Consider the following 27045-nt stretch of genomic DNA (forward strand, 5'->3'; position numbering starts at 1 on the left):
GGGGCCTGAAATGGATACAGATTGTTTCTATGAGAGTTTGGGAGATTAGGAGAGGAGAACTTGAATTTCACACTAGACCACCAGGGACTGTGCTGTGAAGGGAAAGAAATGGGGAGGGGTTTTCTCAGGCCATGCTGACCCTTTCAAGTATCTCCCTTTGAAAACTGGCTTGCAGTTTAGAGGAATATAATCAAAAGAGACAATCTCCAACAGGTGAAATGCATAAGATAAAAGTTGGAAACCAGGAACAAAACACAGCAGTACAGCAAAAGTCAATTTATTGTAGAATGGTCTAATACACCCTATCTTGGCTTACGCATGAATCAGATAGGGTTACCAGATTTTCCGTCTGGAAAATCCAGACCCCTAGACCCACCCCCAGGCTCGCCAAGTCCCACCTATCCTGCTCTGTCATGCCCCAGTTCCACCCCATCATGCCCCCAATCTCACCCCCAAGCCCGCCCCAGTCCCACCTTCAATCTCACCCCCCACTGCCTGCTTTCGTTGGGCAGGACATCTGCGCATGCTCGGATGCCCTCTTGCCTGAAGGAAAGCTATTCAAAACCCGAACAAAGTGCCGGGTTTTGAAAAGCCATCCGGAACTCCCCCCCCCCCCCCGACATGTCCTCAAAAGGAGGACATGTCCGTAGAAATCCGGATGTCTGGTAAGCCTAGAATCAGGAGCATATGATTTAATCTAACAAAAAATTTAGGGGCCCTTTTAGTAAAGCTTAGCAAAAGCTAAATACTAAGAAGCCATTTAGCACAAGTTAATTCTGTTAGCAGGTGCTAAGCTTTAGTAAATACAGCCATCAACCTTATTTCAAATGCAAAGAAGTATGATCATGTAACACCCTCTTACAAAAAGCACATTGGCTTCTGATTACCCATAGAATCTTCTTCAAGATCATATTATTAACATTCAAAACCCAACTTTCCAAAGAGCCCCAATTTATACATAATCTTCTAATTCCTTACACACCAGCACGTACACTGCGTTCAATGGACCAACATCTCTTGACGGTCCCATCATTAAAGGTTATATGTACACATCAGCAAAATATTTTTTCGGGCTTTGCCCCTCAGACCTGGAATGCACTCACATTATATTTAAGGGAAGATAAGAATATAGGTCATTTTAAAAGTAATGTTTTCTTTTTAAGGATGCTTATATTTGCTAAAATTTCCTTAGCTCTTTTGTAACTGATTCTTTTTTCCCCCTTCTCTTCTTTCTTTTTCTTTCCTCTCTCTGTCCTTTCCTCCCCCATTCACGTTGTATTTACCTTATTTGTCTCTTTTCTTATAAAGATTGTATTTCTCCCTTTATTGACCTATTGTACTGGTTTGTCATGTCTCTCTGTTATTTGTAAGTGTCTATTTATGTTTTAATGGTACCATTATTGCATTGTTATTCACTTAGTAAACCCAGATAAGCGATTTTATCAAATTTTATTAAACTTGAACTTAAAAGGACACCTTAGTTATCTGTGCCAATCAACTCAGTCCCCCCCCCCCCCCTCCTGATATTCAACTAGAGGCGGTGAACATTTTTTAAGCATTGATCGTCACCAGCTAAATTATTGCAGCTCAAAGAAGCTTAAACAGCATTTTATTTTTCCTTTCCTGTCAACCCAATAGGTTATTCATAGGTGGTTTTGTTTTTTTTAATCCGCAGTTTTAATTAGCTTTTCTTTAAATTCAGTGTTAAATGTATTCTCCCTGACTTATAATGAAATCACTGTTCTTCCTTAGTCACGGATAGCGTTTCAAATTAAATTCCTATTTTCTATAAAATACAAAGGGGATAATTCTTTAAGTTGGCGTGAAGGTGTAGGTGAAACAATGGGGAACGCTTAGCACCAATTCTATAACAGCTTCAGGGCATGCTTAAGCAGTTTTAGAACATGAGTGTAAAATCGCAATGGCATGCCAAAATGTATGCATACCTCCTATGACAGGTCAATGACTGGCAAAAGTTGGCATGCCTAAGTGCACCATTCAATGTACACAACATAGTATTTTATATGTTATGAGGAATTCCTGGAGGATTACCCTCAGCAGGACTGCAAATCCGGGGGAGGGAGGGCTTTATATCCCTGAAGGGCCCCAGTCAAAGCACAGCTTTCTTTTACCAGGCCCCTTTAAGGATAGAGCAAGGGGGAGGGCCCAGGGTGAGGTTCCCAAGGACAGGAAGAGGCAGCCTGAGAACATAGAAAATTGTGAGGCAGTGGTGTAGTAATGGGGTGGGGCAGACTGCCCAGAGCGCCGTCTTAGTGGGGGTGCTGGCACCTCTATGCTCCCATGCCATGCTTGTACCCTCCCCCCCATAACTTTTTAAATCTTCACCATTGTAAGCAACTTCTCCAGCCTGCTGCTCATGCTGGCCTGACTCCCCTCTGAAATCACTTCCTAGTCACAGGACCGGGAAGTGATATCAGAGGGAAAGTCAACACCAGCATGAGCAGCAGGCTGGAGAAGCTGAACAATGGCGAAAATTTAAAGAGGTAGAAGGGGAAGGGAGGGTGCGAGTATAACTGGGGATTGCGGGGAAGGAGCGGGGTAGCGGAGAGGACTTAGGGGGTGCCACCGTCCTGGGTGCCTTCTACTCTCGATACGCCATTGCAGCACGCCTCCTTTGAAGTGGAGGAATCCCATACCTGCTGCACCTCAAGATATGGAGAATGAAAAGAGGCCAGAAATTGAAGCTATGGATTGTGAGGAAAGTCCCATCCATATAAAACCGGATTGTAGTCGATGGACTGAACTGCTGAAAATACTGTGGCTGGGTATAGTTCCTTAAAACTGTGAGCAAATTAAAACGATTGCTCTTTATTTTTGAACTTTGGGAGACGGGAGCAAATTTAAAAGACTGCTGTTTCTTTTTGAACTTTGGAACTGTGACTGCATTAAAAAGGATTACTTTTCCTTTTTGATCTTTAAAGACTGGGAGGGTCTTTAAAGGACAGCTGGGTTTTGTTTGGTTCTTTCCTGCTTTAGAATTATGAGTGAATGCAAGGACTGTAGCAAGGATATGGGAGGGGCACTAGATATGGTGTACTTGAATTTTAGCAAAGCCTTAGATATTGCTGCAGCTTCGGGGAGTCCTGCTGGCTCAGCTGATCGGGGGTGGGGAGATTCCTCTGCCACCATCAGCTGAGCCGGCTGTGGCAACAGAGGACCCCCCCCAATCAGCAGGAAGGATGCCCACTCCCTCCTACCTGGCAATCTCCAATAACCCCACCCAAAATTGACAGGAGGGATGCCCACTCCTTCCTGCCTAAGAACACCTCCCCAACATCCCACCCCCAACACCCCTGACACCCCACTTGGACTCACCCTGATACCTCCAAACCCCTTGACACCCCACCATGACATAACCCAAACCCACAACATCCCACCTCCCACCCCAAACCCCCAACATCCCACCTGGACACCCCAACCCTGTACATTAAATGAAAATCTGGCAGAACGGATGCCCATTCCCTCCTGTCGGCAGTCCACTTCTCCAAAATGGTGGGCCTTCCCCTTCATGGTGCATCCTGGGGATGACTACGCTGAAGGTTTTTGTTCTAATTGAATCATGACAAAGCTGGCAAAGATAGTATGTTTAATAGGTTGTTCTGAGAACATCTTAAGGTTTAATATGGTATACAGTAGTGAGAAAGATAGAGCGATGTGCCTAAGGAGTGTACCATGTGGACCAGGGAGAGGATCTTGAAGGTAATTCTGTGATAGACAGGGAGCCAGTGTTCTGCTTTAAGAAAGAGGGGTGGGGGTGATAAGGTTGAATTTTTTAGAGCCGATAATTAGTTTAATGGCTATGTTTTGTACTAATTGGAGTCGGTGTCACCCTTTGATAGTAATATCATGAAGTAGACTATTTCAAGTAAGTTTAAAATGGCCAGAAGTAGTATTGAAATGGCCACAAGTAGTCTTGAAACTAAAATAGGGTAGTATTGTTGATTCCTAATTCTCTTAAGAAGTCTAGCATGAGGGTGTGATCAATCAAGTCGAAGGCAATAGACAGAACTAAGGACAGTAGAAGTGTGAGCTTGTTTTAATCCAGGGAGTTAAAAATGGTTGATATTAGACCTAGGAGAACAGTTTCAGTACTGTGTGAACTTCTGAAACCTGTTTGGTTAGGATGGAGAGCATTGGTCTTATCTAAGAAGTTGATATGTAAGTTGTTGTAGGATTAAAGATTCAGCTGTTTTTTAATGTATAAATGGCAGTTGGGATATTGGTCGGTAATTCGATTGAAGTATGAGGTCATTTCTAATATCTTTGATTTTGGGATAAATACATGAGGGTGTGGGTACAACACCTAGTTTCAGACTGTTAGTGATCATAGAGTGTAATACAGGTGATAGACAGTCTGAAAATTTCTTGATGTAATTTGATGGGAGTGAGGAAGTAATCAGTTTTATCTTATGTAAGAGAAATATTAAGTCTTTGTTTCTCTTCGTTTAAGCTCCCAACAATCAATTATTGAAAATGAAGGGAGATAGTGGGGAAGAAATGGGTTGTAGATGATAATGGTAGGAGGCTTGATCTAATCTAATCCTGAGGTTTGTATACCGCATCATCTCCACGTTCGTAGAGCTTGACGCGGTTTACAGTAGGAGAAATAGGAAGGAACTACAACAGAGGGTTAGAGGTAGAAGTGTGAAGAAAATTTAGAGGACTTGGGATACCAAGATATAAGAGTTTCCTTGATTCCTAAATTGGAGGGAGACTTACATTTTTTGAGAAAAGCCAGGTTTTCAGATGTTTGCGGAAAACTTGGAGAGAGCTCAAGTTCCGAAGAGGGGAGATATCTAATGTTCTCAGTTTTATTTGAGAAGTATTGTGCAAGGCCAGAGGCTGAAGGGGGAATTTTGAAGTGAAGCATTTGGGGGCTTGCTAGAGATTTTATAATACGATAGATTTTTGCAGAGCAGGAGGCATTTGTTACTTGAGTTTAGTAGGTTTTCTTAGCTAAGTAAATAGAATTTTTGTAATTAGCTGCTAGTCTATAATGTCTAGTGAAGGAGTTGGATCATTTCTTTCACCAAACTATCTCATGATGTCATAGTTGTCTCTTTAAGAGGGTTAGTGATGGGGTATACCATGGTTAAGTGGGCTTATTAGTGTGGGTTAAAGGAGCTAGCTTATTGTAAATATCAGAGTTCCATATTCTAAAGGGAAGCTTGCTGTTCAAGAGGGAACATGTGAAAGGATGGTTGTAAAAGCGGGGAGGGTTGATCCATGAAGTTTGAGTGTGAGATGTAGCTTTAACCACTGCACAGAACAAAAGAAAAATCCAACAAAAACTGCAGTAAAACAAGCAGCAAGCAAAAACCAAAACAAATATTGCAGGCTATGTACAAGATGCAGGCACTATTTATTATAACATAAATGAAACATACAACCTTATTACCAACCAAGGGACCTAACACGGTCCGTGTTTCGGACAACACGCCTTCCTCAGGGGTCCATGGTGGATAAGGTCTAGCCAAACAGCAATAAAAAGTGCAAACAAGTGCCTGTACAAGTTCAATACTCAATGTGAATGTGCGTTGGGTCCCTTGGTCGGTAATAAGGTTGTATGTTTCATTTATGTTATAATAAATAGTACCTGCATCTTGTACATAGCCTGCAGAATTTGTTTTAGTTTTTGCTTTAACCACTGCACCACTTCAAAACATCAACACAAAGCAAGGAGAGAAACAATGTGCAACTGAGCATCCTTTTGTCTATATAAAGGCTCTAACCGAAGATTGGTTGCCCTACATGAAGAAAGACATGGTACTACTAGAAAGGGTCCAGAGAAGAGTGTGAGATTCTTGAGCTATTAATTATTTCTAGAGCACTATCAGATGTGCACAACGCTATACAGAGTCACAAAGGAGAAAGTCCCTAAACAATCAAGACAAACAGGATGCCAGGGTAGGGTTACAGTTAGAGGGAATGGTTAAACTGCTGGCTAAGGTAGTGAGCAGAGAGCAGTGAGGAGTAGGGTTATGAGTTGAATGGGGTTATGAAATTAGTGGGTGTGATTGAAAAGGATAGAAGAAGGTAGTAAGTCCAGGACTAGTCATTAAGGGTTCCTATCATATGTTCCGAAGAGAGATTTGATGTCGATGGAATGAGATCTAAGGTATGTCCTGATTTATGAGCTGGATTTTTGACATGTTGAATTAAAGATAGGTCTTGAGTTAAACTATGAAAGTCTGAGTAGAAGGAAGCCAAGAAGGAGTTGACTTGGATATTTAGATCTCCCAGAATAATAAGATGTTGAGAAGAAACAATGATTTGGGCCAGTAGAGATTAGAGATAGAAAAGCCGATGATGAAATTTGAGGGGGTAGACAAAGGAGAACTAAATCAATTGAACGCGTCAAGTTTAAGTGCACAGCGAGACATTTGGGGAGAGATGGATATTCTAAAAATTATCACTAGGCCTTATTTTTGGACAAATAAAGCTGCAGATATGACATCAATGACATCTGGAAATGGGCAATGGCAATTTAACACTTATTTCAGTGTAAAATAAGCATTAGATACTACCACTCTGCTCCATCTCTAAAGCATTTATTCAACATGGATTTCTAAGGTATAAAGGGAAATGAAAAATAGCAAAACAAAAAGGGCTTTGCATATTTTAAAACAAACAAGACAATGACTTAGCAAGTTTAAAAGTGTGATAATCTGATGACCAGAATGTATCAGAACATTCAAAAACATCTCTTCCACTTTGATCTTTTTGCTCTTTCAAAGAACAGCAGCTGTCCTGTATATCTACGTAAAAGTTTAGCAGTAACTCTAACAAATTAGATGTTCTCCTTATAAATACAATTCATTGGCTCTTCCTCCTCCTTCCGTTACAATGGAACATCTTTATAGTACTATCAAGTACACAATCACACATATAACATTCCCTTTTTTATGGAGCTTGCAGTCTAGATGAGAAAACAGACAGGACATACATTTCTAGCAATTACGTAACCAATACCATGAACATGTTCAAAGTGAGAATGCTAAGATCTGAACAGTTAGAGGTCTGGGATTAAAAAAAGATAAAAATAATAATCTCAAAAATGTTTGTGTGGGGGGGGGGGAGGAATAAGCAAGACTAAAATACTTCATAATTTTTTTTTTATTATTTAATTTTCTATGCTGTTCTCCCAGGGGAGCTCAGAATAGTTTACATGAATTTATTCAGATACTCAAGCATTTTTCCCTGTCGGCTCACAGTCTATCTAATATACCTGGGGCAATGTGGGGTTTAGGTGACTTGCCCAGGGTCACAAGGAGCAGCGTGAGTTTAAACCCACAACCTCATGATGTAGCTTTAGCCACTTCAAAACATTAACACAAAGCAAGGAGAGAAACAATGTGCAACTGAGCATCCTTTTGTCTATATACAGTAAAGGCTCCAACCGAAGATCATTTAAACTACAAGACTCAGAACATCCCCAACACTCATGTACTTCATACAGAAGCTCACTCCATCTTGCTAAATACTACTTTTGGCAATACCCTATATGCTTCAACACTATTCTTTCTACACACATATGATAGGATGCCATTTTTATCTCCCACTTTTTTCAGCTGTATTCATGTGAATATAGTAAATCATGGCATGCACAAATGACCGGACATATATACATTTGTAAGACCCAATATAAGAACATAAGAATTGCTGCTGCTGGATCAGACCAGCAGTCCGCTCACGCAGCAGGCGGAACAGGAAGGAATCCCCAGCATGCAACTTAATTTTGGAAGGCTGGAAGGCAGGGAGGGAAAGGGGCACAAACTCAGCACAGAAGGAAGGGAAGGGGCATGAACATGGGGCACAGAAGGGAAGGAGGAAGGGGGCATTAACTTGGGACAGGAGGGAGGGAATAGAAAGGGAGAATTGTTGGGTATTAGTGTATGAGTGAGAGGGAAAGGAAGAAAGAGGAAAATTGGGCATATATAGAGGAGGAGAGACATAGAGATGCAAGGGGAGAGAAGGATGAGAGGAGAAATGTTAGATACGGTGGTGAAGAGGGAAGAGAGGGACAGATTGAAGGGGATGCAAGGGGAAGGAATGGTGGACATAGTGATGGAGAGAGAAATGTGGCATTGTGCTGGAGAGGGGTGATAGAAGAAGAAATGATCATGGGGCTGGTGGGCAGTGATGAAAAATGCTGCACATGATCCAGGGGATGAGAGAGGAAGAAATGTTGGATGTGGCAGTAGAGGGGGTAGGAGAGATGTCTAGATCTCTCAAGACAAATGGACAGTGAGAGAGAGAGAGAGAGAGGGAGACATACTGCCAATAGGGGTGAAGGAGTGAGGAAGAAAAGTTGGACTCATGGAGGGACAGAGAGAGAAAGATGTTGGTTGGGTAGGGAATGGGGTCCAGAGAAGAAGAAGCATAAAGGAGGCAGAAAGAATGAAATATTGCAGACAGACCTTAGGAAATTGGAAGACTGGGTGTCCAAGTGGCAGATGAAATTTAATGTGGACAAATGCAAAGTGATGCATATTAGGAAGCTTGGATAGAGAAGCACTCTGTAGCAGAAAAGAAAATCCTGAATTATGGGGCCACCCTAGAGATCTCCATGGGCTGCCGTTGGCCCTGGGCCTTGCATTAAATAAATATGTATTTTAGTCTTTATCTCTGTAAGATGTAACTCTACTTTTTGTACCTTTTTGCTCGAATCACATTTATTTGTGGCATTTAATAAAAATCAAGTCCGAAAGGATAAGACTAGAACCATTCAGACCTCAATCTGACTTATTCCAAATATTTCTGCCCAGCACGTACCTCCTGCAAAGAAAGGATGGATTCCCAAGAAAAGGCCAAATCTGCCAACAAGATGGACCAGTTTAATCATTTCCATGGTATAAATTCCCTCTGCCTTGGAGATGTATGTCAAGCAGAAATGTCTGCATCAGACCCTCAGCAGTTACAGTTCCATCTCCTAGTGGATTAAGTCACACGTACTTGACATGCATTCTTTCCCAGCATTATTGAGTTGCTTGAAAGGTCAGCAGTAAGTGTCAATGAAATCATGATTTTCAGTGAGGACCTCCTGCTGGTTTTTTCTTTTGGCTTAATGTCAACCTGAAAGAGCCAGAGTCTGGGCTGGAAATTAGCCTGGTGCAGATTGTTTTCTTCTAGTTAGAAAAAGGACTTCAATTTCCAAATACCAACATTAACACTAAAAGGCCCTTTTTACTCAGCTGCACTAAGGGCTAGATTCACTAAGGGCACGGATCCGATCCGATCCGTGAGAAATCCGATCCATGTCCGGGGAGGATGATTCACGAATCGCCCTCATGCAAATGAGGGCGATCAGAATCATTCCACCAACCACCTGCCTGGATTGCTCTATAGCAATCCCAATGCATGCGTAGACCATCTGTAGATGGTCTGCGCATGCGCTGGCCCTCCGAGCCCATCAGATAATTTTTTTTTAACTGTTTTTAACTTTTTTGCAAGCCTGGGGTTTTAGCTTGCGGATTAAAACCACAGGCTTGCACTGCAGGAAAGGGTGGGAAAGTCGGGGCAGGTGGGAGAGTCGGGGCTGCAGGAGTTCAGGGCAGGTAGGAGAACGGGGCAGGCGGGAGAGTCGGGGCTGCAGGAGTTTGGGGCAAGCAGGAAATCGGGGCTGAAAGCAGGAGCTCGGGGCAGAGAGCAGGTCGGCAGAAGGCAGGGCAGTCGGAAAGGACCTGAGCAACTGGTCCTCAGTAGTCACTAGTTTGTGATCAGCCAGCCCAGTTGGTGTTGCAGGGTTTTTGTTTGTGAATCACTGCCTGCCATCATTTGAATGCCATTCACCCTCATTTGCATGAGCGGATCGGAGGATGATCAGGACACAGGTTAGTGAATCGGGTCGGAGGGAAATCAGGTCGCAAAGGGGTCACAAACCGTTCAGTCCTTTGGTCCTTCAAATACATGTCATGTGAGAATACTCTAGAGCAGTGTTCTTCAACCGCCGGTCTGTGGACTGGTGACGATCCACAGAAAATTCTTGCCAGTCAGCGCAGGGCCGGCGAGATCGACGAGCTGCCATTTCCTGTTGGTCCATGTAAGACCGGCAAGATCATGGGGACCCTCCAACAGTGACTTTCTCCCCTCCCAGCAGCTCTCGGTACTTGCCAATGCAGCGATTCACCAAGGCAGCCTTGGGGCTTTTGCTGAGTCACGGCCGCCTCTGATGATGCAACTTCCTCTTTCCTCAGTGGTGGCACGACCCATCAAAGGATCCAAAGTTGCCTTAGTGAATCGCTGCACTGGCAAGTTTGAAGAGATGCTGGGAGGGGAGAAAGCAGCTGCTGGAGGCTGGGAAGCTGCTGGACAAGGGAAAAAAGGGACAGCTGCTACTGGACCTGGAGGGAAAGAGAAGGAGAGATGCTGCTGGGAGGTGAGATTGTCCTGTGCCTTAAGTAGACCTGGGGAGGGCCAGCTTATTTATCTGGACAGGTAGATGTGGTGAAATGAGCAAAAATGAAATAAAAAAAATTCAGCCATTACACTTTCTCACATTGCACCAGGATTCACTAGTTAGGAAAAACCTGTTGATAGATAGGGCCTAATCCAAGAGCAGGTGAGAATGTGATATTAGTGGCTATATATATAAATATATGAAACTAGAAAATATTGGATAGGCCAGAATATCATAATCAGAGAGGCAAAGCAAAAAATGAGAATCTTAACATATTGATTTCACACATGTGTTATGTGCTTGAAGGTACACGAAGGCAGAGTGGGACATTAGTGTGATTGATAAGCACCATAGCAAATTTACCCAGATGGCAAAGCTTAAGTTTTATAAGGTTTCTATATATGAAGAGTGTCCAGCCTGGACTAGGCTGGTCCTCAGTGAAGTTATAGGCAGACAAGAGTTGGCCTCTGACCTGGTTGGCTCACATTCCAAGGGGCCCTGATTTTGCAGTGAGAAAGACAAATCGAATCCACATGTGTATCATTGTATGTATAAATCCAGAATTAAGTTTTAGTAAGTCAGTAAGTCATTAAAACTACACAATAGGAATTTACTTATGTAGTTATAGGTAACAAGTGTAGATTAGAATACATTTTACTTTGATTTCATATATTTGAAATCTGAAGAAATTCTGAGAAGACTACATCTGGGATTTAACCTCTGACCTTAAGCAACCTTTTCTACTCTGTGAAACTCTGATGGGAAGGGGGAGGGGGTTAATCCCTCCTTCTCTCCTTCTCTCTCTAGTTTCAGTTAGACAAAGAGACATGAATTTCTCAGCACAGAGTTAGTACCAGGAAGAGATTTAAAAGCTGTATGTGAACATTAGTTTGGTGAGTACATTACAATATCTGCCTATATATTTCTTTATAAAACATGTAAGCTTAATATGAGAATGTAACTTTTTAGGTATAAGAATGTAATTTTTAGGAATGCTTTTGTGACACGCCCATATAAAGGTGTAGAAGCCAGCCTTATATGGAAGCAAATAATTTGGACCAGCTAAATTGTAGCGAATGAATGTCGTCATTTAGGATATATATGGATGTGTAACTAGTAAACGTGGAATTTGTTACTAGCATGGCCAGCTTTGGGCTTCTGTAATAATTCTCATGATGCAACTAACCTTATGATTAATCATCTTTGATAATGAATAAATAATAATTTTGCTTTTGGATAAATGTTTGCTTCATTTCATTATTCATTTTTACAAACCTAGAGTAAAGCTAGCAGCTTAATGCTTACAAGTACGCTTGTGTGCAATTATCCTGCTCAGAGGTGAGGAGAGAAAGGAGTCTGGGAAGCTGCTGGACAAGGGAAAATAAAGGGACAGATGCTACTGGACCTGGAGGGAGGGAGAAGGAGAGATGCTGCTGGGAGGGGAGGAGGGAAAGGAGTCTGGGAAGCTGCTGGACAAGGGAAAATAAAGGGACAGCTGCTACTGGACCTGGAAAGAGGGAGAAGGAGAGATGCTGCTGGGAGTGGAGGAGGGAAAGGAGTCTGGGAAGCTGCTGGACAAGGGAAAATAAAGGGACAGCTGCTACTGGACCTGGAGGGAGGGAGAAAGAGAGATGCTGCTTGGAGGGGAGAAGGGAATAGAGTTACTGCTGGACAGGAGGAAGAGAGAAGGAAATAAGGAAGGAAACAGCTGGCAGGGAGATTAGAGGAAGGGAAGGGGAGAGACAGGAATAAGAAAGTAGAGAGATTGATGATGGGAAGGGGTCAGCAGAGAAATAAGCAGACAGGAACAAAGAAGCTAGAGCTGGTGTAGGAGAGATAAAAATGAAGAGAGCAGTGAAGCTGGAATGAATCATGTAAAAAGAAGCGAGGGGGCGCAGGCTGGATGGAAAGGGGAGAGGGGCATAGAAAAAAGACAGATATCATATGGAAGGGGGAGAGGGCAGACAGTGGATGGAAGGGGCAGATGCTGGATTGAAGAGACAAAGAGGGCAGACGCTGGAAGGAAGAGACTGAAAAGAAGATGAAAGCAGAAACCAGAGAAAACAAAAGGTAGAAAAAATAATTTTATTTCTATTTTGTGATTAGAATATATCAGATTTGAAATATATATCCTGCTAGAGCTGGTGTTCTACATAACTGGGGACTGCAAAGCCCAGGCAGTGCTTCTTTAGCTTCTAGCTGGCTTAGGGTTCTCTCTGACTAGGGGGCAGTTGCCCTAGTTGCACTCCTCTAACACTATTCCTGTCATATGTGACTGCGGTATTCTGTTAGGATGATATTTCTGTAATAATTCTGTAATAATTTTGGTCATTCAATTTTCTTGATAGTAGAGGGGATATATGTGAAGGGGAGGGGAGGCAGGGATCTTATTGATCCTTGTTCAGTATTATTTGTATTTATAAAATTACAATTGTACAGAATATTGTTTCTTTTTATACTTTAATAAAATACATTCAATATAAAATCATAACTGAGGCTTGTATGGATGGGATCAGATGGTTTGCGGGGACCGATCTCGCAGAGCCGGGGCAGAAACGGGTTTTTTAAATTTCATTCCTAGTAGTTTGCCGGTCCATAAAATAATAATTTTATTTTTGCTAGTCCATAGGTGTAGAAAGGTTGAAGAACACTGCTCTAGAGGTCTGCTTTTTCTTACTCTGGAGCTCTCTATCTTTACTGCATATAAGCAAAAAAAAAAAAAAAAGCTATAAAATTGCCAGTGAAAACAAGCAAACAGATATTAAATTGTCCAGGAGGAAAAGCCTTGGAGCTCCGTTAGATGAGGGTCTCCTCCCTAACTTAAAAGGGCAAATAACTTCATAGGCACAAAAACCTCCATTGATCTTTTGAAACAGGCACTCATAGTTGATAAAACACTCAAAGCGAGTCACTGGTACTTCTAAAGCAAGTCACTGTAACATCACAAGCGGTAAAAGTAAAACTTATCTTAAAGCATGTAAGACAGTCAGGCTCATATCTCCACTTAGGCTCGAGACTTTTCCTCCTGGACAAATTTAATATCTGTTTGCTTGTTTTCACTGGCAGTTTCATGGCTTGTTTTGGATATATATGAATGAACTTTAGCTGTGCATGTGGTTTTGTTTTTTGTATGATTTTGTGAATCTTGTCTTTTCCCTTGGCTCTCTATCTTTCCCCCAGCCCTGGGCTTCTATTTCTCCTGAGTTTTTCAAGCCTAGGCCTCTTAATGTGGCACTGTGAGGGCGAGTACTTAAGGGAGACCTGATATCTTCCCACAAACTCCATTCCATGGAGTTTTAGAGAAGTGATTTTGCAAATTCAGCTACTTAAGGCAGGTATCAAACTATACCCTCCATTCAATATTCAGATAGAATTTTAAGCATCGATGTGCAGAAGGGATTCAAGATGGCGTCGAGGACGGACGCTTGAACGGGAGGCAGAGAGTCGCTGACTTTTTTTGTTTACTCACCATAGTAAAGATTGACCCACAATGGGGAAAAGGAAAGGGACAGTTCGCCCTAACCCTCCGGCATCTGTTGCCCCGCAGATGACAAGTCAACAGAAGATTTTGGCTGCCTTTGCCCGCTCAGGTGTGGAGACACACGCTACTTTGGAGGTGAGCCCGGAGTTGTCGGGAGACCTCGGCACTGGAGTACTCCGGACGATTCTGAGTCCGGAGCAAAGTTCAACTCCTCCCCAGCCCGGAAGTTTGGTGGTGCAGGGAGCTGCTGGAGCCCAGCGCCCAGTGAGAGGAGTCTGGATTCCAGCAGAGGAGGGATGCCAACACTGGAAACTCAGGATGAAGGTGCTGACTTGGAAGTTCAATTAACCCCCACAACCAGTGAAGTAGAGGTGAAAGGAACTTCTAGTGGGAACAACATTGGTTTTGGGGAATTGAAAATACCTGCAAAGATTGATATGGAGGCGCTGTGGCAGGCCATATCTATAATGGACGCCAACCTAAAACTGAGTCTTTCAACTATTAAAAATGACTATGGAACTATCTACTCCAAAGTAGAACAGAAAGGTTTATATCTATCTAAATTAACTGAAAAATTGGAGAAACAGGAAGAAAATTTGAATGAAGTAAAGACTGTCCAGTTGGAATTGGTAAAGGAAAGATCATTTATTTCACGCAAATTGGAGAACTTTGAAAACTCACTTAGAAAAAATAATTTGAGACTCTTGAATTTTCCTAAATGTCCAGTCATATCCCCAGTGGAGATGGCGAGAAAATATTTTCGAGAAGTCCTAGCCATTCCTTTGGAAAATTTACCTCCAATTGTTAGGGCTTATTACCTGGATATAAAGAGACCTCAAGGGGAGTCGACCCCTAAGGAAACATCTAAGGACAATGTAGATTTGTCTTTATTTTTGGAGAGTTCTCTTGAGGTGGTTACAGATAGAACTACTCTTTTGCTGACTCTAGCTCTGGAAAGTGATAGGGAATATGTTTTACATTTATATTTCCGCCATTTAAATGATAAATTATTGGGCTCAAATGTTAGAATTTTTCCAGATTTATCACAAAAAACTCAGAGGCATAGGAAGGAGTTTTTGGCCTTGCGGCCCAGAACCCTAGCCCTCGGAGCTACTTTTTTGTTAAAGTTTCCAGCAAAATGTTTTATTTCCTATCAAAATAAAAATTGTCTTTTTTTTGAGCCTAAACAATTAATAGATTTTTTAGGACCAAAGGAAGGGTCCATTCATTTATGACCTGACTATCGGCTGTAGCGTGGATAACCATTGCTGTTACTCTATTTAGGATAATTTTCTTATTACAGTGGAATGTATTATTATTTTTTTATTTCCTTGTCTTGAATCCATTATTAGTGGACTAAATAGCTGTTTGTATTTCTAATACATTTATGCGTATGCATAGGTTAAATTTTTATTTCCTATTTGTGCATATTCTGATCCTTTGTCAAGATTGTTATGCTTGATGAAAATATAAAACTATATAAATAAATAATTTAAAAAAAAGAATTTTAAGCATCTAAGGCCTGCCCAGTTTTTATGTGTACAAACATATGCAATATATGCACCTACAGTAAAATCATATTTGCACAGTTGTCTTTGAAAGTTTAACTATATTTGAATGAAGGAACCGCCTTACCTGCGTCACAAGTGGTTCCAGCAATCTCTCTACTGTAAGGGTTCTGATTTCCAGACTTTTTGGATCCCATTTGAGTATGATAGGTGATGTTGCAGAAGTCATGTTCCCTTGAATAAAAACATAAACATATGAAAATTCAGTCTAAACCGGATTTATACCTTTTTGTTTCAGCATTATAAAAGGAACACATGAAAACATTTAGGGCTCCTTTTACAAAAGTGCGCTGGCGTTTTTAACGCATGCACCGGATTAGCACCCGCTATAGCACGCGCTAGCTGAAAATCTACTGCCTGCTCAAAAGGAGGCGGTTGGGGCTAGCGCACGCAGCAATTTAGCATGCGCAATTCCGCACGTTAAGGCCCTAGCACACCTTCGTAAAAGGAGCTCTTAGATTCTATCATGCTGAGCAAATGAATTTAACAAGCATAACGTTGACACTCACACACTGCACTCCACAAATGTATTGGCTTAACTTGGCCACAGCTTTATTTCTTGAACAATATTCCATTACAATGTACTTCAATTTATCACTCTTCTTCTTAGGTGCCCCCCCCCCCCCAACTCACTTTTCCCAACAGTTAGTCAGTCACGACCTAGCTGCTCCATCACCAAATTCCAGTAAATCATGTTGACGTTACACAACCCATTTGCATGACCATGCGGTGTCGCCAAGCCTCAGTTATCTGTGGCAGTGCAACCTCAGAATACTTCTTACACACCTCCTAAACTAGTGGTTGCCTGGAAGTACCCCCCCTTTTCCATACCACTGCAACAACACCGCCCCGAACCCCCCCCCCCCCCCAACAGCACAGCTCCCAAACATAATGTTACCACTCCAGAGAGCAAAACAAAGGGTGGGAAGAGAGGGCAAATTAAAATGGAACACACACACTCCTTCAAGTACCCCATAACTAAATGTCCCGTCAACTCCTACCTTCCCAATATCCCACCAAAACAACCTCTCCATGGCAATAACAAAATCCCGCCCAGTATCAGCCAATCAGTCTACCTCATATAATCCCCAAATCCCTAACCAGCTTCCCTCGGTTTAACAGCCCACTAGCAACATTCATCAATCACAATCTTCTGCTGTTCTCGTACAATTCTTGAACCCAACCCCCCTCCCCACCATACACCCTCCCCCCCCAATACTACTTCTAGGTGCACAGTGTCTTGGTCAAAGTTATCTGCCCACTGATTAACTCAGTGGGTTTCCCATGTCCTGCCAAAAAATAAACCACATTACCCACATTAGTTCAAAAAAGGACATGGATGGAAATGACAGAAGGCATTTTTCACCTAATATAAAGGATGCCTAAAAAGCATAATTCTCCCTTAAATCATATCATTTCCTTCCACTCTATAATACTGCATTCTTGGCTTTCCATTTAATTTCCTAATGTACCCATTGTCAGATGTGTATGAGAAAAGAGCTGAAGAATGCCAATGAGATTGTCCTGAAGTGCTGTTAACTTCCAATGAATAACCCAGCCTGCAAAGTTTAATGCAAGTGCATAATAATGAACTACTTGCCATGCACATGCATGCTTTGCAGCTCATTATTATTTAATGCACGTTTGGCTCAAAATTTTCATTAAGTTGCTTTATTGTCAAATAATTTATGCTATTGCCATTAGCACAAGTTAATTGGCAAATAATACATGTTACTGTCATAGCTCAGCTTAGTAAATAGAGCTCATAGATTGTAACTTTCTGGGGACATGGAAATAACCTACTGTACTTGAATATAATTCACCCTGAGCCACCAATTGAAAAACATGAACTAAATTCACAAATTTCACAAAACATTTCATTCAAATAGCTTGGTCCTATAACATGGAGAGCCTTAAACACACTTCTACCAATTTAAATTGTACCTACAAGGTACTGTAATCAGCAACTAGTGAAGATCCTATGAAATTGTAAAGATAAAAGTACACTATAGTACACAAGACAGAGTTGGGAAAATATCAAAACTCACTATTATATTTAAAGCAACTCTTCTAGTGGGGAAAAAGAACACAATTGGCCAGCTGGAAGAGTGTGGTGCAGTGGTTAAAGCTACAGTCTTAGCACCCTGAGGTTGTGGGTTCAAACCCAGAATACTCCTTGCGGCTTTGGGCAAGTCACTTAATCCCAAAGAAGAAAACAAACAAAAAAAACTCCCCCATTGCCCCAGGTGCATTAGACAGATTGTGAGCCTGCTGGGAGAAACAGGGAAATTAATGTAAACCATTCTGAGCTCCACTGGGAGAAAAGTATAGAAAATTAAATAAATAAGAGAGTTGTTTTAAAAAGATAGTAGTAGTCCATATGACTTGGGTTTGATAGAGTATAGTTTTTGTGTTAATGAAACTGGCTTTTTGATCTGTGATTTTCCTATCAGTAATTAATGATGTCATATTGTGAGAGACAGCTGGCTGTCAGTACATGAATCAACTTGTCTTCTGTATGGAAAACTAAGGGCTCCTTTTACGAAGGTGCGCTAGCGTTTTTAGCGCGGGCTAGCCGAAAAACTACCGCCTGCTCAAGAGGAGGCGGTAGCGGCTAGCGTACGTGGCATTTTAGCGTGCGCCATTCCGCGCATTAAGGCACTAACGCACCTTCGTAAAAGGAGCCCCTAGGTTGTGAAGAAAGGGGAGGAGTTTACTGAGGAGTGAAATATCAGTGGGTGTTTGCTGAGTTCAGAGAGGGAGTTATGTGATGTTGGTCAGAGTGAGCAGGTCACAGATGAGAGGGTGAAACATTGTGAGAGTGGGTTTTGTGATCTCTCAGTATAAAGAGATTGTAGGTGACAGAGCTGTGAGAGGCTGTCAGAGTAGACAGAACTTAATGATGAGGGGGGAATAACCGAGCTGGCCTCTGTGGGTGGCACCTGCCACGTGAACCCCCCTGAACCCAGGGAACACAGAGGGGGTGTTACAAAGTTTTCTCACATAGGTGCCAGTCAAAATCCTGGTTGACGTATTTGGATTGTAAGGAAACTGGTGCCATAGATGCACATGTGTGAGTCATGACAGGAGTCAACTTTTCAAAATGATTGGGGGTACTAAACTCAATAAAAATTATCCCTCCTTGGACAGAGTCAGGCTTGCTCAATATTGGGGGTGCTGAAGCACCCACAGAGCTGGTTCCTATGGTGTGAGACATGACACAAGGATTAAAGGGTATTAGTGAGAGCCAACAATGGAAGAAAGAAGGGACAGAAAGAGGATCAGGTCACAGAGAGAGTTGGGGATGTGGCATAGGAGCCTGATGAAGGGCACACCTCCCTCCTAATCCAGAGCTTTCCTTTCCTATTTCAGATTTCTAGGTACCACACTTTTTCAATCATGGAACCTTCACTTTAACTTCTTCCTTCTCCTCCAGGTCTAGATAGCACAAGGATCATGAATTAGATCATAACCTTTGCACAATGAAGGCAGTGCTTTTACCACTGAGCTAGAGCTGCTTTCTTTCAGGTGGCTGTGATATGATACCTTAGAAGATCTGTAAGGTATCATATCACATGTCAGCAAGAAGCACTTGAATGAAAGCTGCTTTGGCGCAATGGGTAAATCTCCCACAGGTCATAGGTTTGAATCCCAAGAATGGTTAGCTTGCTATTTTACTTGTGGCATTCTACCTTCCAGGTGCACCTTGATGATCTCACAATGAGGTCACCATTGTGCAGCTGGAGACGCCCATTTGCAATGAACTACAAGCCATGCTGAGGAGGTTTGTATCTCTTTTTACTGTTTTTAACCTTTTGAAAATGAAGCTATCTATGCAATATATATATTTTTTTCCTTGCTTAATGCACCTCTTTCAAGAATTAGCTCCTTGCAGCACTCTGTACTCTGAAAAAAGGGTAACTTTTTGCAAGAAATATAAAGCTATCTTTTTCATGTGATTTGCTTCAGATAATGGATCTTTTTCTATAATTAGCAAATAACATTGCTGTTTGCCCACAAAAATAGAAGGTTTTGCATGCAATATATCTGTATTCATGTGCCCTGTTTATGTGTTGCATTATTAAATATATTTTAACATAGTAGATGACGGCAGATAAAGACCCGAATGGTCCATCTAAAAACCAAGAAACCTCACATTGGAGACATCCAAAGCCCGCCTAAGTCCCGTCCACCTAACTGACGTCTATGTGCTGCCCAAACCACACTCAAAAGTAAACCTCCTTTACATTGCCTATAAGACCTAAACTAAACTAAACCTTAAGCTTATATAACGCATCTTTTCTATAAGAATAGAGCTCAACACGGTTTACAGAAAATTAAAGAAAAAATACATTAGGGATAGGGATAATATAGAAGTAAACAAAGATCACAATTTTGAAAAAAGCCAAGTTTTCAGATGTTTATGGAATAATTGAAGAGAGCCCAGATCACGCAACTGGACAGGAAAATTATTCCAGAGCTCAGTAATTTTGAACAGAAGAGACTTCCCCAGTTTTCCAGTATACATGTAGATGACGCCTTTTAGCGTAGGAAAGGATAATTTAAGTTTTTGAGTGGTCTCAGATCTTGTAGAATTCCAAAATAGAGAAAAGAAGGAAGGAAAAATACTATACAAGATCTTAAATGTAAACCAAGCACAGTTGAAATAGACTCTAGAAATAATTGGGAGCCAGTGAAGTTTTAACAAAAGCGGAAAAACATGGTTGAATTTACTTTTTGCAAAGATCAGCTTAGCCGCAGTATTCTGGATCAACTGAAGTCTTTACAATAATCCAACCTCGAAAGAATAATTGATTGTACAAGAACAGAAAAAAAGTTGTTGATGGAAGCAGGATTTCACTTTCCTCAACATATGGAGACTAAAAAAACACAATTGCTATGCAGCTTACTAGCTCACTCTGTAGTACATTGGTTAGACCTACAGCCCTCTAACCCAGGGATCTCAAAGTCCCTCCTTGAGGGCTGCAATCCAGTCAGGTTTTCAGGATTTCCCCAATGAATATGCATTGAAAGCAGTGCATGCACATAGATCTCATGCATATTCATTGGGGAAATCCTGAAAATCCAACTGGATTGCGGCCCTCAAGGAGGGACTTTGAGACCCCTGCGTCTAACCTGACGTTACTGGTTTAAATCCCACTTACTTCTTGTCACAGAAGAAAAAAGTTATACAGATTTTAAAAATCTGATTTAAAAAAAATAGTGTGGTGCTAGCATTTCACAATTAAAATGAAAACCACCATAAAATTGCCATTCTAATAACATCATAATAAAACATAACATTAAGGACATTGGTTGAACAATTAACTCCCACCTTAAACACAATTCTCTAAAGGCCATCTAAAATTATGGATGTCTGACTCTGAGCGTGATTCTCTAAAGCAGTATTCTTCAACCTATTGACACCTATGGACCGGCAGAAATAAAATAATTATTTTGTGGACCGGCACCGGTCTGTGGACCGGCCATCTCCACCCAATCTCCGCCCCCGCCCCCATAATTGTACTAATTGTAATACAATTTTTTCCATTCATTTTTTATATATACACACATAATCATATTAACAACACATAATGGTTAACCACAAAATAAACTACACAAAGCACACTGTATGCTTCTCAATATCCATTCCTACCAGAACAAAGATAACCCCATGCAAATATGGGACCAAAAACTAAAAGTACTAATATATACAAACAAACTCTAAGATGCAAGACTCTGCATGCAGTACAACCCCAGAGGAAAAGAAACAAATGCATTTTTTCCTGAACAGACAGCAGATGTAAATCAATCACTAAATTAAAAAATAAAATCATTCCCCCTACCATTGTCTCCTTCCCTCCATGCTGTGCTTTGCCTTCTGACCTGCCTCCCAGTGTTATCTTCGGGACGGCTCCCTCTTCCTCAGTGCTGCAGTGCACAAAGCCGTGGGCAGCGTCCCGCGCCTCATCTGGAATCCTTCCCTCTGACGTTGCAACGTCAGAGAGGTTTCCTGTTCAGGCGCAGGATGCGTGTAGGAGCCTCTGACAACAGCTTTGTGCACTGCAGCACTGGAGAAGAGGGAGCCGGCCCGAAGACAACGCTGCATTGATCGTACTGTGGACCAGCATCTGAAGAGCACTGCCTGGGGCTCGATGCATGTGCCGGCCCTGTGGACCAGAAGGAAATTTCTGTGGACCGGCACCAGTCCATGGACCGGTGGTTGAAGAACACTCCTCTAAAGGATGTCTAAGATTTGCTGAATCACGCCTATGAGGATGTCCAAACCACACCTAAATTTAGAGACATTGTATAGAATCAGGGCCCACGTGTCTAAGGATGCCAAACCATCATCTATACATTTAATAATATACTTTTTTACAGTTCACAATATCATAGCAAATACTGTACATTATTATAAATCATAATGGGCCTCTATTACAAAGCTGATTAGTGCAGGCTGCTGTGGTAAATGGCCTGAATCCCATAGGGATTTAAAGAGCTTTGGGGCTTTTGCTGCATGGTAGCTGCTAGTGTGGCTTTTGAAAATTGGGGGGAGTGGGATATTAAATAGAGATATTCCAATAAGAACAGATTCCTTCTATATTTGCTCTTTAACCAGCTAGGAATGGCTCCTGGCCAATTAAATAGTGTTTAGCCAGCTAACTACTAATACTCAGTGGGAGATAGTCGGTTATCTCTGAATATTCAGTGCTGAGCGGCTAAGTTTAGTGGGCAAATCAGACCACATAAATAGCAGTCCCTTTTTTGCCTGCAATTAACTTAACTGGCCAGTGCTGAACATAAGAACAGGGTCAAACCAATGGTTCATTTAGCCTAGTAGCCCGTCTTTACGGTGACCCAATTGGAAGTTGAATTGCAGTCCTCTCCATCGGAAAAGTGCCACCCTGATAATTTCATGGCTTTAGAAGCCATCCACCTCTGTGTATTGCAGCATTGTTTTCTGATCATTGGGAAGGTATAGCAAAAGAAATTAATTTATATACTTTTGACTTAATTTTAATGCTATTTGCGCAGATTGTGGGCGCATACATTATTTCCCATGCTATAACATTCTGAACATTGTGCATAGATTTCTGCAGGTGCTAGGCCTGCACTAATTGACTCTAGCATCAGCATTCGATTTTGAACGTTGGTCTGTCGCAGAACTAGCTCATATGACCCTTAATGTGTACTAAATAAATTTAAGGCTCCTTTTACAAAAGGCGCGCTAGCGGTTTAACGCATGCTAAACCGCCGGCCGCGCTAGCTGCTACCGCCTCCTCTTGAGCAGGCGGTAGTTTTTAGGCCAGCGCGGGGGTTAGCGCGTGATGAAAAGTCACACGCGTTAACCCCGGTAGCGCGACTTAATAAAAAGGAGCCCTTAAAGTACATTAAACAAAGTAAATTTGAAAAATCCTAAAGCACATTAAACATTTTCCACTAAAATGTGTGAAATAAATTGAAAAAAATGTCTGATGATCCTAAAAGGAATTGAAAATTATTTCCATACATATCCCGATTAAGCACTTCTTTAGGATTATGTAAAAGATATTATTCCTTACCATCCATCTTTTGGAATCAGTACTCCAATACTGTAATTTATATCTCACTGTAAAGTGACTTAAATTGCTCAAATTACTTGGAGAATGCCTAGCCAGTTAAGTTAGAGCTGGCCCACAAAATATCAGATATTCAATGCTGGCCGCTGGAAACAGATATCCAAAAACAGAACTTTAATATTTTGAGAAGTACATATTTCATATTTTGAGTATTTTTATAAAATACATATAGAGCAGGGGTCTCAAAGTCCCTCCTTGAGGGCCGCAATCCAGTCGGGTTTTCAGGATTTCCCCAATGAATATGCATGAGATCTATGTGCATGCACTGCTTTCAATGCATATTCATTGGGGAAATCCTGAAAACCCAACTGGATTGCAGCCCTCGAGGAGGGACTTCGAGATCCCTGATATAGAGGGACTTTTTCAATATGATGTCCAAATATGATTTTGGACATTTTGCAAAAAAAAGTTCAAAAATTCAGTGCTAAACATCGTCAAACAAAGAGGCCATTAGTATTACACTCAGGGCCTCTTCCATCAAACTGTGCTAGCAGTTTGTAGCGCGGTGAGCTGTGCTGAAAGGCCCACGCTACTCCTGACGCTCATAGAGTTCCTATGAGTGTTGGGAACAGTGCGGGGCCATTCAGCGTGGCTCTGTGCTAAAAACTGCTAGCACAGTTTGATAGAAGAGGCCCTTAATATCAGCTCTTTAAAAACCCGCATCACTTAACATTTTAACCTATTCTCCTGTTATCACACATCTTGACTATTGTAATTCTTTGTACCAGGGAATTTGTCAAAAAGAGATTAGATGATTACAACTAATACAAAACGCTGCTGTGAAAGTCTTATTTAAGGCAAAATAATTTGATCATGTTTCTCCTCATCTTATTGACTCTCACTGGTTACCTATCGCTCACCGACTAACATTCAAAAATTAGTTTCTTACATTTAAATGTAGACAACATCATTCTCCAGTTTTTACAAATAGATTATTTCTTCCCTTTAATCTTTCAAGAACATTATGCTCCAATCATCAAAATTTTCTTACTGTCATTTCTTTACGATTATGTTGTAAATCTATTTTCTCAGTAACAGCTCCTACATTATGGAATGCTATGACTCTCTATCTTCACCAGGAATCTTTCATAGCCAGGTTTAAATCTAACCTTAAAACTTTCTTATTGAAGGATGCCTACAACAGATAAGATATTTCTCTTACCACTACATTTATTTTAATGAGATTTTTATAAGGCAAACTTAGACAAGTCTGTACAATTTTAAACATTTCCCCTCCCCCCACAATCCACTTACACATGTGCTGAGTATGACCAGGCTCAATGCTACGGGTCACAGGTGGCTTGCTGCACTAACTACGTATGATTTCAGTTTAACATACCGCCCAGGAATAGTTAACATTGATGCTGATTCACTGTCAAGGAGAACGTACAGCAATAATTCTTCTCACCCACTGGTGCAAGTACCAGATGAGGGGGTCAGAGCCTTGTGCCAACCTACTATGTGCAGCAGCCGCGAAGAAGGCAAACAGAATGTTGGGTATTACGACCAGAACAAAAGAAGTCATCCTGCCGTTGTATCGGGCAATGGTGCGCCCGCACCTGGAGTACTGTGTTCAGTATTGGTCACCGTACCTTAAGAAGGATATGGCAACACTTGAGAGGGTCCAGAGGAGAGCGACACGAATGATTAAGGGCATGGAAAACCTCTCATACACTGAAAGATTGGAGAGACTGGGGCTCTTCTCCCTGGAAAAGCGGAGACTCAGAGGAGATATGATAGAGACCTACAAGATCATGAAGGGCATAGAGAAAATAGAGAGGGACAGATTCTTCAAAATTTCAAAACATATAAGAACAAGAGGGCATTCAGAAAAATTGGAAGGGGACAGATTCAAAACAAATGCTAGGAAGTTTTTCTTTACCCAGCGTGTGGTGGACACCTGGAATGCACTTCCAGAGGACGTAATAGGACAGAGTACGGTACTGGATTTCAAGAAAGGATTGGACAAATTCCTGCTGGAAAAAGGGATAGAGGGGTATAGATAGGGAGCTACTGCGCAGGTCCTGGACCTGTTGGGCCGCCGCGTGAGCGGACTGCTGGGCATGATGGACCTCGGGTCTGACCCAGTGGAGGCATTGCTTATGTTCTTATGTACTAGTGAGGGTGAAGCAGTTACCTCACTAGGCGTGTCTGCCATTATCCTACCAGTGGCTTATACAAATGTCACGAGCCTAAGCACCACTTGACACATCAAACATGCATGCAGCCATTTAAGTTGTTTTTATACAATCAATTTTCAAATTAGAGCTCCTCTGTGTTCACCCCACACCTTTTTGAATTCTGTCACCATTTTCATCTCCACCACTTCTCTTGGGAGGGCATTCAAAGCTTTAACCACCCTCTCTGTGAAAAAAATGTCCTGACATTACTTTTAAGTCTACCACTCTGCAACCACAATTCATGTCCTCTAGTGCAGTGGTTCCCAACCCTGTCCTGGAGGAACACCAGGCCAATTGGGTTTTCAGGCTAGCCCTAATGAATATGCATGAAGCAAATTTGCATGCCTATCACTTCCATCATATGCAAATCTCTCTCATGCATATTCATTAGGGCTAGCCTGAAAACCCGATTGGCCTGGTGTTCCTCCAGGATAGGGTTGGGAATCACTGCTCTAGTGATACCATTTTCCCTTCTCTAGAAAAAAATTGTTTCTATATTAATACCTTTCAAGTACTTAAATATATGTGTCATATCTCCCCTATCCTTCCTTTGCTCTAGAGCAGGGGTGTCAAAGTCCCTCCTCAAGGGCCGCAATCCAGTCGGGTTTTCAGGATTTCCCCAATGAATATGTATGAGATCTATTTGCATGTACTGCTTTCATGCTAATAGATCTCATGCATATTCATTGGGGGAACCCTGTAAACCCGACTTGATTGCGGCCCTCGAGGAGGGACTTTGACACCACTGCTCTAGAGTATACATATTCAGGTCTTCCAATCTCTTCTAGTACATCTTTCGGCACAAGCCCATATGCCTATAAGTGTCAACTATATGTGGGTTCAGTAGGTTTTGTGTGTTTTTTCGGGTGCTTGCACGTTCCACCAGAAGTGTACCAGTTAAAGTAGGATATGGGACTGGGTCCCCTTCTCTACATTCCACTGCAACAACCACTAGGGTTAGGGTTACCAAACGTCCTGACTTACCTGGACATGTCCTCTTTGTCCAGGGTTTGAAAAGCTTCCAGCTCGGGACCGCATTGGGCAGGCATTGCGGATGCAATATGGCGACATCACACGTTTTACTCCCAGACTTGTTCCCACTGAAATAGGTTATTTCTTGGGGTAGGGCTTATTTATCTAGAACTCTGATTCAATGTTGTCCATTTTTGCACTACTCTCTACAATTACCCACCGCCATACAAATTGCCACACACCCTAAAATTAACACACCACAACTTCCCTTCCACCTTGCAAACTGACTCCACTTCCAAAAATTACCCATGGCTTCCCCACCACCCTAAAAAATGTTGGCACCTTCAAAAACAGCCTTAGCAACTGCCTTACAGCCCCTCCAAGAAATACCATTCACAACAATCCCAGTAGCTGGAAACTGTCCAACCACCATAAACTACCCTCTGAAACTTGTCCAGCATCCCACAAAATGTTCTATGCAACTTTTCCACTAATTTGCACACTGGTCCAATCCTTTAATTTTATACTGGGTCATCTTAGAGATGTAAATGGGATGAAATTAAGTTTGGAGGGTAGAATGTCGACTATGCATGCTAGGATCGGAGCATCAGTGATATCTGTGGCTGGCGTAGAACTATGGAATGCCTTGCCTGGTATCCTGCGGTTTTGTATGGAAAGGATGAATTTTTTAAAAAACCTGAAAACTCAATTATTTGCCAATGCCTTTTTATGCTAAGGTATATTTCAGTTGATTATCGCCTTTTAGAATGTTTCTGACATCAATGTATGATATAAAGCTTGC

General features: G+C 41.8%; 1 protein-coding gene across 4 annotated transcripts in view; it reads right to left on the reverse strand.

The window, feature by feature from the left end:
• The window catches only part of CTNNA2 (catenin alpha 2), a 1640869-nt gene that overhangs the window by 1530584 nt on the left and 83240 nt on the right, over window positions 1-27045 (reverse strand). For all 4 annotated transcript variants that reach the window (XM_033952687.1, XM_033952678.1, XM_033952724.1 and 1 more), the window contains exon 2: window positions 15537-15643. In XM_033952687.1, coding sequence (XP_033808578.1) covers window positions 15537-15638 — 102 coding nt within the window. In that variant the 5' untranslated portion in view covers window positions 15639-15643. The remainder of the gene's footprint in view (window positions 1-15536; window positions 15644-27045) is intronic.

This window comes from Geotrypetes seraphini, chromosome 1 (assembly GCF_902459505.1).
Source record: "Geotrypetes seraphini chromosome 1, aGeoSer1.1, whole genome shotgun sequence".
In the NCBI taxonomy this organism is placed as follows: Eukaryota; Metazoa; Chordata; class Amphibia; order Gymnophiona; family Dermophiidae; genus Geotrypetes; species Geotrypetes seraphini.